Genomic DNA, 13351 nt, shown 5'->3' with positions numbered 1-13351 from the left:
TTCCACAACATTTAAGGGTCAAATATTTTATTTGGTATTTTGTTTGGGATTCCAAACACAAAAGCAGCAGTGGAAATTGAACTGACAGAACATAAAACATTTCATAATTATACATTTACACATTCACAGTCAATGGGAACAATCAGTGCAAAAATTCAATCAGGTGCCTAAAAAAAAGGTAAAATCTGATTACGTTTGAGAACTAGAATTTAAACCCCCCAAAAGCGGAACATTGATCATCAATGGTTCTTTTTCGGGGGGTCCGGGATGCTTTCGGTGAGTGGGGTCAATCCGGTCAGCAACAAGTGGCGCTCGTACTGCCGAGTCTCCCGGAACTTGGCGTCCGTGCCGTGTAGGCGGTCCAGCACGCCGAATACACCAAAACATTGGTTGAACCTGTAAGCCAACCAAATATAACCAACATTTTTTTTGCCATTTCCTTATTATGCGCCAACTCACCTTAAGTGGTGAAAATCATGGAACTCTGGTGAAGGCAGAAAGGGCAGGTGGTACCCGCAGTGCGAGATGGTGGTGCTGACCAGCGCCATGCAGTACCACAGGGACGTGCTGGTCACATGCGAGGCCAGTAGGAATGGACCCATCACCACCGGTAGCAGATTGGAGAACTAAAGGTAGGAAATTGATGTAATTGTTGCTGCTTTTCTCTTCTGGATGGTAAAAAAATGTGCTTCTACCATATGTTCCAACGGGTGGGCGTAGGTGGCGACCAGGCCGATGGGAGCTGTCCACTCGTGGTGCTGTTTGTGGAAGTGCTTGTACAGGCTGGGCTGGTGGAAGAGTCTTGGAGGCCAGAATGATTTTTGGGTAAGCGGACTGTGACTTGATGGTGGTGTTGGTGGTGTTTACCTGTGTGAGTAGTAAAACATCACTTCCTCCAAGATGGAGAAGAACGCCAGCTCGGCCAAGGCCCATTGGAAGGTTGGAAGCTCGGGGCCGCACGGGTTTGACCTCCAGAGATTAAGGTGGTAGGCGACTACCACAGTGGGTGCGGAGATGAACAGCTGGTTGAAGGTTACTGTCTTAAGAGCTTGGCGAAGTTTTTCAGGGTCCACCTATGCAAAGGTAAGATGTTTTTTTAAAATTCTTTAAGCATTTCATACAGGATTTAGGAACACTTAAACTGATTAGATGACATACTTTCAAAATGTGTTTGTCATGTGTTAGACTTTTTTTTAGTTGAATTTAATGGCTTACAGTAGGTGAGTTTGTACTACAAGGGAAAAAAAACACTTTTAATAGTAAAGTCTGCTTCCGTGATGAAAGACATTGTTTTCGCCATTCACTGTGTAAATATGAAAAATAAATAGAGCGCAATCAGTATTTTGATAACGGTTTTAGCTGAATATCCAAAGCCGTTATCAGCTTGTTATCTAGATCTGGAACTGGACTGCGTTATGGCCCACAACACTTTATTAAACACGCCCCAGTAGAAGGACTTTGACACACACTAATATATATCTAAGGATATATAACTATATAAAAATAGTTTTTAAAAAAACAACAACCAGTAACTCATTTAAAAAAAAATCGAGCGCCTGACTGAAACTGACCCAAAACTCATACGTGCTGATAACAGCAGGACTCTTGCATAATATTTTTTTAGAAAAAGCAAATATGTTGGACGCCTACCGGGTTGTTCTTGTCTGCTTGAATGCGATAGCGGGTGATGAAGGACGGCTTCCCGGTGGTGTCCACCAAAAGCAGCAGACCGTTGAAACCCCAAAAAACAATCGTGGGAACCAACATTGTACCTGTGGACAAAATATTGCATATTTAAAGCAAAATAACTTTGTACGGAGTGTATTTACCTTTGAATTCTGCCTGGCAACAAGTCTTCTGAATCAATTTCAGTCAATAACATATTACTTTAAAAAGTGCATGTACTACAGCTGCATGTTTATTTTCAATTGACTGTCACTCATCCAAGGAATAATCACTTTATGAATGCTATAAAGAACCTAGTGTGTTATAACTCTTATAACCCAATGATAAGAGCTGATCAAAATATGCAAGCTATCATAATGCCATGTACCCATGTAGAATAAAGCTTGGTCGTGGCCCTCAAACATCACGTAAAGTTTGGTCCACAAGTTCTGCCAAAAGTCTCCTGAAGCTCCCCAGAACTTCTGAAGATGCCTGGAGGGTGTTTTGAACAAAAAAACACAATCTAAATATATTTTTCCAGATGTTTTATTTATTTATTGGCATAGCTGGCATTTAAAAAGCCTTATTCACCATGTCAGGGAGTTCCCAAAAGCAGCCAAGAATAATATTCCAGAACCGATAACAACTGCGGCTTTCTTCACGGAATCCCACAAGCCACCTAAGGCCTGCAGTAAGATAACAACAAAAGCAACAAAAACAAGTGTTGAAAAGTTAAATCTTTCAAACTTGAACCTGACATCCTTGATAAATGAGAGATTTATTTCTACTGTAAAAGGATGTGTTCTTGACTCTCAATGAAACCCAACAAACCTGCCCATCCACAAGAAGCAAAGACTTATACAATAGTTCACGTGTGGAAAAAAAGTTCTCACCTACCTGACTTTGGTTTGTCTGTAACAACCTCATGTTTGTAAACAATGACTATAAAGCAGTCAAAGTAGATATGACAGTCCTACAAAACAAGAAGTACAACAAATACATTTAGGCTTGACTGCAGATAGTACATATGTGCTTCTCATTAATTCCACTGATCTTTAAAGATCATAATACTACATGTATATGACAGTTCTGTGCGTATAACTGGGTAAGATCCATCACCATAATGCTATTACTACAGTATTTCCTACTTTATGACACTGATATATTCTAAACAATTCTCCCTTATAGTACAGTCTATATTGCTTCATTCAAAAGATGACAAGTGATTTATGAAAGACATAAAGATTGACACGAATTTGGCTCCATAAAGGTTGATGACAGAGATTAATTTAATTCCACAATATTCAGATATGAATTCATACAATCATAACCAAAAGTCAATATACCACCATCTATGAATGTAAACTATATATAAAACCACAGTTTTTGGAATTCATCTTTAAATGATATTTAATTCATTTTTATGGATAGATTCTGAGGATTGAACACCATTACAAGCACAAATGGATGTTTTTGCAAGTTAATAGTAAAACAAATAGGCAAACAAATGTTTTGGTCACTCACCTGCGCAGACTGCGTCAGTGCTGTTGTGCGTCTAACCAGGCGCGCTGCTGCCTTTAAGCCGCCTTGGTTACTGAAAAACGACACTCTGATTGGATTGTTGCCTGTCAGATGACCAGAACTGTACCCGCAAGATTAGTGCGCTTGTCTCATGGTTGTTTTTTGACATGAGTTAGAGGAAAATCAGCTATACAGACAAATATAACGTGTTTTATTATAGTTGTTTTTGGGTTGGTGAATATGACTGGTATGTATATGTAGATATATATGTATAACATTTTTTCTCTGTGACAATATCATTACCTTAGTATATTGAGTATATATAACAATTTCTACTGTGCAGATATGTATTGAAACTGGTGTTGTGTAGAATTGAGGCTTAAAAATAGACTTTTTAATTAAGTACATTTCACGATTCTGGTAACAAACATTTTTTTTAAAAAGTAGGTGGAGTTGATATATATAAATATACAAATATATCCTTCCAGTTCAAATTAATTGGACGTCTACTGTTGTCAAAGGCAGCCGAGTTGTTAATGTTGCTTACAGCCATTTAAAAAATATATGTATTTGTCTCTCAGAGATGACGATAAACGCCTTATCAATTTCAAATGTCATCATTCAAAAGGACCCCTTCTAATATTTTACAAATTCCCTAATTTAACTTCCCGGAGCAATTTTATTGAGGGGGGCGGGGGTGTCTAGAAATATTTACATTTTTCTAAATGTTGTTAATAAAATGTAGGGAAAAATCCAACAATTTACATAAACTGTCATCTGACATATTTTTTTAAGTGTATTGATGGTGTTTTGGGGTCACATTTATGGTTCACAGAAGCCATCCGTGACACCGGGCGGGTCGAGCTGGTTGCTCCCCGCTGAGTGGCGTCGTTGGGCGGCCAGCAGCTCTCCGCTCCTCTCGCTGTGGATTGTGGGAGTCGACGGAGCGAGCCACAGCAACAGCGAGCGAGCGTAAACCCAACCGAACATCCGATCTCAGTCCCCGGGAGACATTTGACGACATTGTCACGGCTTTTTTAGTCCACGTAAGTACACCTTCGTCCGCACCGTGTCGATTTCCTCAGTATTATGATTCTTATTTTAACCGAGGGAGAGCTCCACGAAGGCCGAGGTGGCGAGCTCTTCAACGGGAAGGCGGGCCGACTAGACAGGGCTGCCGAGTGACATGTTGCGGAAACGTTTCTTGTCCGAACCCGGTTCGGAAGGGGAGATCGCCGTCTTTTTTTACGCTCAAAATCGCGGCGTCCTAACCTTATTTTGACGTTGGATTTGTGTTGCCCGGTGCAAAATGGAGCCACCGAATACAACGCGGATCATTGGCTTTAATAGCCGCCTCGCATGTGCCGTAACATCCACATTATGAGCCCAAATGACATGTTATTCTCTCGTTATGGCATATTGTCTCATTTCAAGAACAGATATCTGCATTTTAGTTCGGATGATGGTTAAGCGGTTGACATTTGGGCTTGATTTGAATATTGGCTAATTACTGCGTCAACACAGCTAATGAATATCAATGGTGGCATGATAATGACATATTACTATTCCATAGGGAGTGACTGTAAAGATGACATAGCCAGTATCACTACGTAACGCATTGAGTGACGTCCATTCGGGTTGAACAGGGAGGGTTGGCAGTCAACTATGTACTATTATGTTTCAGTCAGTGCCTTTGACAGTGATAAACGTCCTATCCATTTTGACTGGAGGTCTCAACAGAATTAAATTGAATGCTTTTATGGTCATTATACAATTGTAAACAGATTTAAAGCATCATAAATAAATAAATCAAATGTCTATTTTGCACTACAAAAAAAACACAAGTCTCTCAACATTTAGGAAAAAACGGCTTGATTGATAAATGCTGACAGGTCAAAACCCCAAATGTATTCATGACATGAGCACGACTCTATGAGCTAATGACACGATACATGTTCTTTGTTTCAGGTCTAACAGCGGGCCGTTGTGCACCATGTCGAGCCGAGGAGGCAAGAAGAAGCTGACCAAGACGTCACGCTCCACCAAGGCGGGCGTCATCTTCCCGGTGGGTCGCATGCTGCGCTACATCAAGCGTGGCCTGCCCAAGTACCGCATCGGAGTGGGCGCGCCGGTCTACCTGGCGGCCGTTCTGGAGTACCTGACGGGTGAGACCCTCCTAAACCGTCCGTGCATTATAAGCTTTTTTTTATGGACGGAGAAGCGCCACCATCAGCTGACAGCTTTCCTCCTTCTCCTCCAATGCAGCTGAGATTCTGGAATTGGCGGGCAATGCGGCCCGAGACAACAAGAAGGGTCGCGTCACGCCACGACACATCCTGCTCGCCATTGCCAACGACGAAGAACTCAACCAGGTACGTAATATCCGTCACGTTGGTTTTCAAAATCCACCTGAATCAACTTCCATGTTTTGCATGTGTCCCAATACTTTTGGGTCTTTTTATTCCATTGGCATTACTTTACGCCATTAAAATGCAATTATTTAGGTTTGTGTGCGTCATCAAATAGGATTTAAAAAAGATATTTAGATAAATACATTCATCCAAATCATAATGAATAAAAGTAGAAATGGAAAGGGAATATGAATATGTAAATAAACCTTGAAAAATAAAAACTACTGAAATGATAGTCTTTTATTAAAAGGAATGAATACATTTTGGCACTCGCATGCCACTGGGCACCATTCCAAGTCCCTTCATTTTACGCTCATTAACATTTCGCTACAATATTGGCAACCACGGCGACACGGTCTGGCGCAATGGCGGCCAATTGTGACACCAATGTCGTTGTCATAAACTGGGTTTCTCTCTGGCACCAGCTCCTCAAAGGCGTGACCATCGCGGCGGGCGGCGTCCTGCCCAACATTCACCCCGAGCTCCTGGCCAAGAAGCGGGGCGCCAAAGGCAAGCTGGAGACGCCCCTCTCGCCCGCCCCGGAGAAGAAAGCCAAGCCGGTCAAAAAGCCGGTCGCCAAGAAGACTGGCGGCAAAAAAGGCGCGGCGGGCAAAGCCAAGGTAGGAGATTGTGGGCGTCGGTCGACGTGGGGCACCGCCTCCTCCGTCCTACCGGGGTCACGTCGGCCACCCTTTTGCAGAAAGCGGGCGAGGCCAGCAAGACGGCGTCGGCCGACAGCACCACCGAGGGCTCGCCGGCGGACAGCTTCACCGTGCTCTCCACTAAGAGCCTCTTCCTGGGTCAAAAAGTCAGTCTCCAGCACCCTCGCGCACTATGGCAGCTTGTGCTCTATGTGAATTTTAAATTGGATGTCTTCATTTTTATTTTATACTAAGTGCAAATACAACTGACAGCTTTTTAGTCTTTTTAGTAGATTGTTTTGGATAGTTAGGACATTTTTTTAAACCAGAAAACATACTAATGTCTAATCATGTATCTTGGGGTTATTTTTGGCATGAATTCTGCTCACGCCATTTTTTTTCTTTGCCTTTTGTGAGGAAAAAATCTCAATCTTTTCTAACGTAATTATTGTTGATTTGCCGCATCTGGGTTTAATACTAATCTTATGTCTTGACAGAATGTTGCCTGAGCCTAAAAAATAACAAAAAAATCAATTGCAGTTGAAAAAACACCTTGACTTTTTCTATTTGAAAAACTTGGATTTGGCATTGCTGTCAATTCAATCATTTGACTCAAAACCATTGAGAATAACAACAACCCCAGCATTTGGTAGCATTTGGCCATTTCACTCACAAAAAGTCAAGATGTCCCGGGGAGGCTCAGGTAGTGTCACTCACTCTTGCTTTTAACGGCTATGCTTCCTTCCTTGTCGCTCTTCCTCGGCATGTCCCACCCAACCCATTGACCCCCTCCCCCCCTTCCCAAACCCACCAGCTCAACCTCATCCACAGCGAGGTCAGCAACTTGGCTGGCTTTGACGTGGAGGGGGTCATCAACCCCACCAACGCCGATCTTGAGCTAAAAGATGACCTAGGTGAGATGCCGCGCCCCCAGCCGAGCTCCCAGCCCCGTCCCCAGCCTTGCCCAGCCACCGGGGCCTTGAAAGTTGCCCCATCAAAGCCATCCCTCCGCTCATGTCCCCCCCGCACCCCAACTCTCTGCCCGACAGGAATTCCACCGCCTGCCGATATCACCAAAGTAGCACGCCTCGCTTTGTCAGAAATCCATGAAACAAACAAAAAAACACACACTCATGCTCCCAGTTCAATTTTGTAATTGGCAAAATTCAAGCCGTTTTGCTTTCTGACCAAACGAGACCAGAGCGCTGCTCTCTCATTTCCCATCACGTGACCATCCCGTCGTGGCGTGTGGTTTGACCGTGGTGTTGTTTGTGATTCATCCGTAGTTGCAAGTTGTCCAAGCCGACATTTCCGTCGTGGAGAGCGACGCGGTCGTTCACCCGACCAACTCGGCCCTCTATACGGGCGGTGAAGTAGGTAAAGGAACCGGCTAGCCTTGCTAAGGAAAGGAAAGCTGCTTCTGCTGCTGCTGCTCGCTCTTTGTTTTGCCGCTAATTGAAATGATTTCCACTCTTGCCCCGCCTTATTATTGCCAATACAAGAGAAAACAATTGGCTTTTTTTGTAACTACAAAATAGCAAGTCATTATTATGCATGTCACTATTTGTTACGACAAATCAAAAAAACAATGGCTACTATGAATACTAACATTTTTTTATTCTTGTATTGGCTCTTAGGCTGGCTTTACCCTGTTATCCAAATTCAGATTAAAATTCTAGCACCCCAATTAAAAAAAAATCCAATGTTTGGCATAATTTCCATTCAATCAAGTAATTTATCAAGCACTATTCGGCCAACCTCTAGGAGACAAATGATAAAGACAGTCCCAACTGTCAAAGGCAGTGATTGAGTTAATAAAGCGCCAATTTCCACTTTACTACTACTTTGGATTCATCCACCTCATGCATGTTTTTTTTTTTTTACCTTGCCTCTTTGCCAGCATATTTACGGTTTCAGCATTGGCACACAAACAATGTAAACACAGCATTGAGCTTGTAGTTGAAAGTCCATCCATCACAATGATGACGGCAAATTGGCTGGCTTTTCCTCTCTGTCGCTTGCCCAATTTTGAATGTGTTGTCGCCACATCACAACCACGTCCTTCCAGGATGCCTCTCTCTAACTCTTGACCACCACACATTCAGAGTTTTACTGACAACATCCAAGACGGTTCTCAGATTTAGAGAGAGGCATCGTCCCGCCAACCCTCTTCACGTTTTTCCATCACCGACCCTTTCTTCGCAGGTTCTGCCCTGGAAAAGAAGGGCGGTAAGGAATTGACCGAAGCGGTATTGGAGATGAAGAAGAAGAATGGGCCACTGGACGTGGCGGGAGGTTAGCGGCTCCTCCGACCGACTCAACCACTGCCTTAACTGGACTCACTCATTTTTTATTTGATTTCATCCCACAGCGGTGTTGACTGCCGGCTTTGGCCTTCCCGCCAAGTATGTCATCCACTGTAACAGTCCGGCGTGGGGCTCGGACAAGTGCGAGGAGATGCTGGAAAAGACGGTGAAGAATTGCCTGGCCCTGGCCGACGAGAAGAAACTCAAGTCAGTGGCCTTCCCGTCCATCGGGAGTGGAAGGTGAGAGCAAAACTCAGCCAATCTGCTTATTGGAAGTTCATCCGAATGGACTCGAAGTCTTGGAAAAGCTAACTAGGCAACTAGACACTTTCTGCAGGTCAAATGTAGAAGCAGGAATTTGATTTCCTAAAGTAAAACATGGAAGGAAACTTTGTATCTTAGCAACACAAAACATGGCAAAGATATCTCAAGCGGGCGGAGCCACAAAACAAAACAGTTTCAAGATGGCATGCTTGAAAAGATTAAAATCTTGCAATTGGTTGTTGTCTTATGGCTCATCAAAAGCCACTTCTGCTTCAGAACAAGAAACTTGGCAACAATGTCTATCGTGAATGCATCCAGTAAAAAAAAAAAATCCCAAGCTTTGAATATGATACACCAACAAACTGAGTCAGCTTGGAATTTTTATTTTTATGTTTTGGAAAGCTCATTTTTCTAAGCAACCTGAAACATGTGTCTGTCATGAGTAGACCCAAAAATCTCAGTGAAAAAAAACCCGTCCACAAAAGTCATATCTGAACAAACATGTCCATTTTTCTTTGGCTAAACCATTGTTTTGTGTCCCAGGAATGGCTTTCCCAAGCAGACGGCAGCCCAGGTTATCCTGAAGGCCATCTCTAGCTACTTTGTAGGCACCATGTCGTCCAGCATCAAGACGGTTTTCTTCGTGCTGTTTGACAGCGAGAGCATCGGCATCTACGTGCAGGAAATGGCCAAACTGGAGGGAAGTTAGAAGCCGCCGCAGTAAATCTTTCTAAACGGCCGGGAACTTGTTTTTTGCATTACGTTTGTATTCTTACCTATAACTTGCTTTTTAGTTTTCCTAAAAAATGGCTTTTCCACATCTAGTCGTACACTGAGCTGACCTTTTCATGCTAACAGTGGCGAATAAAAGAGGGTTTAATTTTCTGTAAAGAAAAAAAAGAAACGGGTATATGCATGTTAACAGCAGTATTGATAGTTTCAAAAAAACAAACAAAAACAACAACAACAACAACAAAATACGCTCTTTTACCGAGCTTACACCTCGGTAGTGTTCTCGTGTTTTGACGCGTCGCTTTTTTTCCGTCGATTTTTGTCGTGTATCGTGTTTTGTGCTCCCGCGGTTTCGCCCCGTTACAAAAAAAAATGGTTAATTAATCTCACCTTGCCTTGTTACAATCATCGTTATGGCCATTTAAAGACAAAAGTGAATTGAGTTTTTGGGTTGGTTTTTTTTCATCGATGTTATTAGATGGAGTATTTGTGGAAAAATTCTAGTTCGAAGTAACATAGCGGGTTTTCTTGTGTTTTTAATTTGCACATCTTAAAAAAAAGGCACTTTTTATTTGGATGCCAATGTTGGCCACATTGTTATTTCTGTGTGTGTGTGTTTGTGTGTTAGCCGTACAAAAAAAAACTACAAGAAAAATTCAGGATGACTTAAGTATAACGGTTGTGGCTGCTAAGCGACACACAATGTTATCCTCACCTCATTTAGTATTTGTTTTGGTTGGAAAAAGTTCAAAGAATTTTTGACTTTCTTATAATTATAGAGAGGAAACATGCTTTTTAAAGAATTAATATTTGCTCACTACTCACATACACACACACACACACACACACACAATAGTCTGTATACACTCAGATAATAAAAAGGCAAATATTGAAGAGCTATGCTGTTCCTCTTTTTGTCTATTTCTATTTATTTTTTTAATCATTCGAACCCTTTTTTTTTTCCAAATTTGACCCGTTTTCCCCCAATTTGAACCCTTTGTTCCCAATTTGAAGTAATGTTGTAGTACTATAACCATTTTGGTATCATTTTGATGTGCAATTCAGTGAGTAACAGGTGTGTCCAGCCAATCCCAGGATACGATGCAACTACGCTACCAGCCAATAATGGCATTGATAGGATGTTTACTTCCATATGTACAAGTTAAGTATTGACAATGCCAATGCTTTTCGTCGATTCTCCAACTCAATGTAAAAAATAACTATGCTTTTTGTATCTTTTAAGTTGGAATGGCTGTTGGAGTATGTGCAATTAACCACACAAGTGGTGAAACTATGCTCTGCATAAACATGCAGAGCAAATCTCAAGTTTGTAAGCGAGTTTTCTGATAGAAAAAGATGGACGAAATGGACGCCAGATCACCTCAAGCGTCACATTCAACAGAAAAGTCATTTGAGTGAGTACAAAAGTTAAAAATAAGGTAAGAGTTAAGTCACATATGTGCATTTATTGAGATGTTTTATTCATGGATATTAGTCATTGCATGCTTCCCATCTCTTAAACAAAAGATATAAGTTATCAAAAATAATGATGCTACTTATTCTTTTTAAATTGAAAACATAAAAAACCTATTGGCTTTACATAAATAGTCTAATCATTACATTAATTAAAATTGAATGTGCCTTGTGGTTGGTGCTGATGTTTTTTTTATTTGTTTGTTTTTTAAGCTTTAACGGTTGTAATGACTAGAAACCGACCATTGGGGGCCCTAGTGCACCGTTAGTCAATGTTTATTGAGTGTGACACAATCTGGTTTGAACTCCCACTGTCTAATTAGCCTAACATCATAGTACTAAGGAAACATAAAATGGAGGTTGTTGCGTCTCCCGTGGGATTGGCCTACTCTCCCGAGTGCGTGTGCACGCGCACTCCTCGGCTGGCACAGCTGCCCCAGCTCTGGAGGATGATGTTGATCAGCCAACCACGGGTCAGAGGTCACCCGATGCGCAGCTGCGTGGCTGCGGGCGTCGGCAAAGAGGAAGAAGATTAAAACGATGTACAAGATGATGATGATGAGGATGATGAAGAGGAAGAAGACAGCCAAGATCAAAAAGTTCCTCAAACAAAAAGTCCTAACAAGCATCATAAACAAGAGTGGCCCCGGGGAGGGGAGACGGGAAAGCGGCAAAATAATGAGGGGGAGGATGAAAATGCCGGGGAAAAAAAAGGCGCGAACGGTGAGGAACGGGAGGCATCCATGCAGGCAGGCAGGAGGATGAAGAGGAAGATGAGATTGGGGATGCTGGTGGAGAGAGGAAGATGGGGATGGCGTTGATGGAGTCAGGATTTGGGAAAGATGAGAGGAGGATGAAGGCTAATGAAAATGTTCATGTCCTGGTGTTAAAGGGGGGAGGGGTACGAAAATGAAGATGATGAACAAACATTAAAGAGAAGAGCAAAGATGAGGATAATGATGAAGAGGAGTAGGTTGAAGTTGGTGATGGCTAGGAAGATGACCATGATAATGGATGATGATGATAAAAGGGAAGATGAGGAGGATATTGAAGAGTAAGATGGAAAGGATGATGAAAAGGAAGATGAGAATGATGATCAAGAAAGGGATCATGACAAGGAAGGTGTTGATGCTAAAAAGGAGGGAGAAGGAGGATGAGGAAGAGAAGTGGGATGATGATGCTGATGACAATGAGGATGATGGATGATGTTGGTGCTGATGCTGAGGCTGATGACAATGATGACGATGCTGATGACAATGATGATGGCAATGATGATGGTGACCGTGATGATGATGATGAATATTATGAAGATGATGAAGATGATGATGAAGATGATGATGAAGATGATGATTATGATGATGACGATCACGACAACAATGATGATGATGATGATGAAGTGAAGGGGGGAGGGGGAGCCATCCTTGCGGTGCACCACTGCGACCTGTCACCATACATGACCATCGCTGCTTGTTTTTCACTTGGATGAAACTTTCCGCAAGGTTGGCCCCGCCATGGTGACGATGATGAAGATGATGAAGGGAGAAGAGGAGGGCGGCATTAGCATGCTAACCATTACCACATGTATCGCTAGACATTTGTCAGCCGCTTGCCGTCGCCCGCCCGCCCATTCCCGTCACGGCCATCTCCTAGGCCGCGCTCGCTTAACGAGCAGACGCTTCACGGCCTGAGTTTGCGGGGGCGCCGTTCCGTGGTGGGAAAGGCCGCCGTTCGTCGCCCAGGCGGGAAATGAGCAATTTGCTTGTGCTCGGCGCACACGCTGAAGTCAGCGCTAAGCCAAGCCGAGCGGAGTCAAGGCGCGCTTTTCCCGTCCGACAACATTGCGCCAAGGAACGCCGGCTGACCCGACGACGTCACCTCCATATTTGAACGCCGCTCCGAAAGGTGCTGAGCAAGGAGAACTTGTCAAAGTGATGTAGAAACTAAGCACGCGTGTTGATTTGTGTGCACATCACGGTGGACTGCGCTAAAGAGGAGCACCTGTGATGCTAATGGGAGTCAGAAAGCCTCAATACGGCCCACACAACAAGTTGGAGTTCAGCCTATGTTCATCATCACATTAATTTGAATGTCAGTGGGGGGCTTTCAGTTTAGTTCAGTTTTTGCCCTAAAGGTGCTTGCAAGTTTATACCATTCTTAACAATTTCTCAACATTTCAAAGCTGATCTTTTGATGGGAATGTTCCGGAATGTGTGGCCCCGGGGCGTCTCCAGCTGTTTTCCCCTGACAATCCGCCGTCTCCAGTGAGGGGCCCCAGCTGGACCCCTGACACAACATTAGTCCCGTGGGTCATGGTCTTCCTCCAAGCTAAGCAGAACAT

General features: G+C 43.1%; 2 protein-coding genes across 3 annotated transcripts; one reads left to right on the top strand and one right to left on the bottom strand.

Moving 5' to 3' along the window:
• Positions 1–10: 10 nt before the first annotated feature.
• On the bottom strand, positions 11–3271 carry faxdc2 (fatty acid hydroxylase domain containing 2). The gene is made up of 9 exons (XM_077740089.1): positions 3190–3271; positions 2563–2638; positions 2257–2351; positions 2054–2157; positions 1651–1772; positions 868–1073; positions 696–801; positions 460–626; positions 11–396 (listed from the first exon to the last, which is right to left on the bottom strand). The coding sequence occupies exons 2-9, from the start codon at positions 2590–2592 to the stop codon at positions 240–242; spliced, it is 987 nt and encodes a 328-aa protein (XP_077596215.1). The 5' UTR covers positions 2593–2638; positions 3190–3271; the 3' UTR covers positions 11–239.
• Positions 3272–3309: 38 nt separating this feature from the next.
• macroh2a1 (macroH2A.1 histone) lies at positions 3310–10196 on the top strand. Of its 2 annotated transcripts, none has more exons than XM_077740693.1 (10): positions 3310–3433; positions 4022–4232; positions 5155–5351; positions 5452–5558; positions 6023–6217; positions 6298–6405; positions 7525–7615; positions 8444–8533; positions 8610–8784; positions 9352–10196. In XM_077740693.1, exons 3-10 carry the CDS (start codon positions 5180–5182, stop codon positions 9515–9517), a joined length of 1104 nt encoding a protein of 367 aa, XP_077596819.1. In that variant the 5' UTR covers positions 3310–3433; positions 4022–4232; positions 5155–5179; the 3' UTR covers positions 9518–10196. The 2 variants fall into 2 exon arrangements, with proteins under 2 accessions (XP_077596819.1, XP_077596818.1); XM_077740692.1 differs by lacking the exon at positions 7525–7615 and adding an exon at positions 7053–7152.
• Positions 10197–13351: the final 3155 nt, after the last annotated feature.

Source organism: Stigmatopora nigra, chromosome 19 (genome assembly GCF_051989575.1).
Source record: "Stigmatopora nigra isolate UIUO_SnigA chromosome 19, RoL_Snig_1.1, whole genome shotgun sequence".
In the NCBI taxonomy this organism is placed as follows: domain Eukaryota; kingdom Metazoa; phylum Chordata; class Actinopteri; order Syngnathiformes; family Syngnathidae; genus Stigmatopora; species Stigmatopora nigra.
Note: the sequence above shows the minus strand (reverse complement) of the source record. Positions and strands in the feature narration are given on the sequence as shown.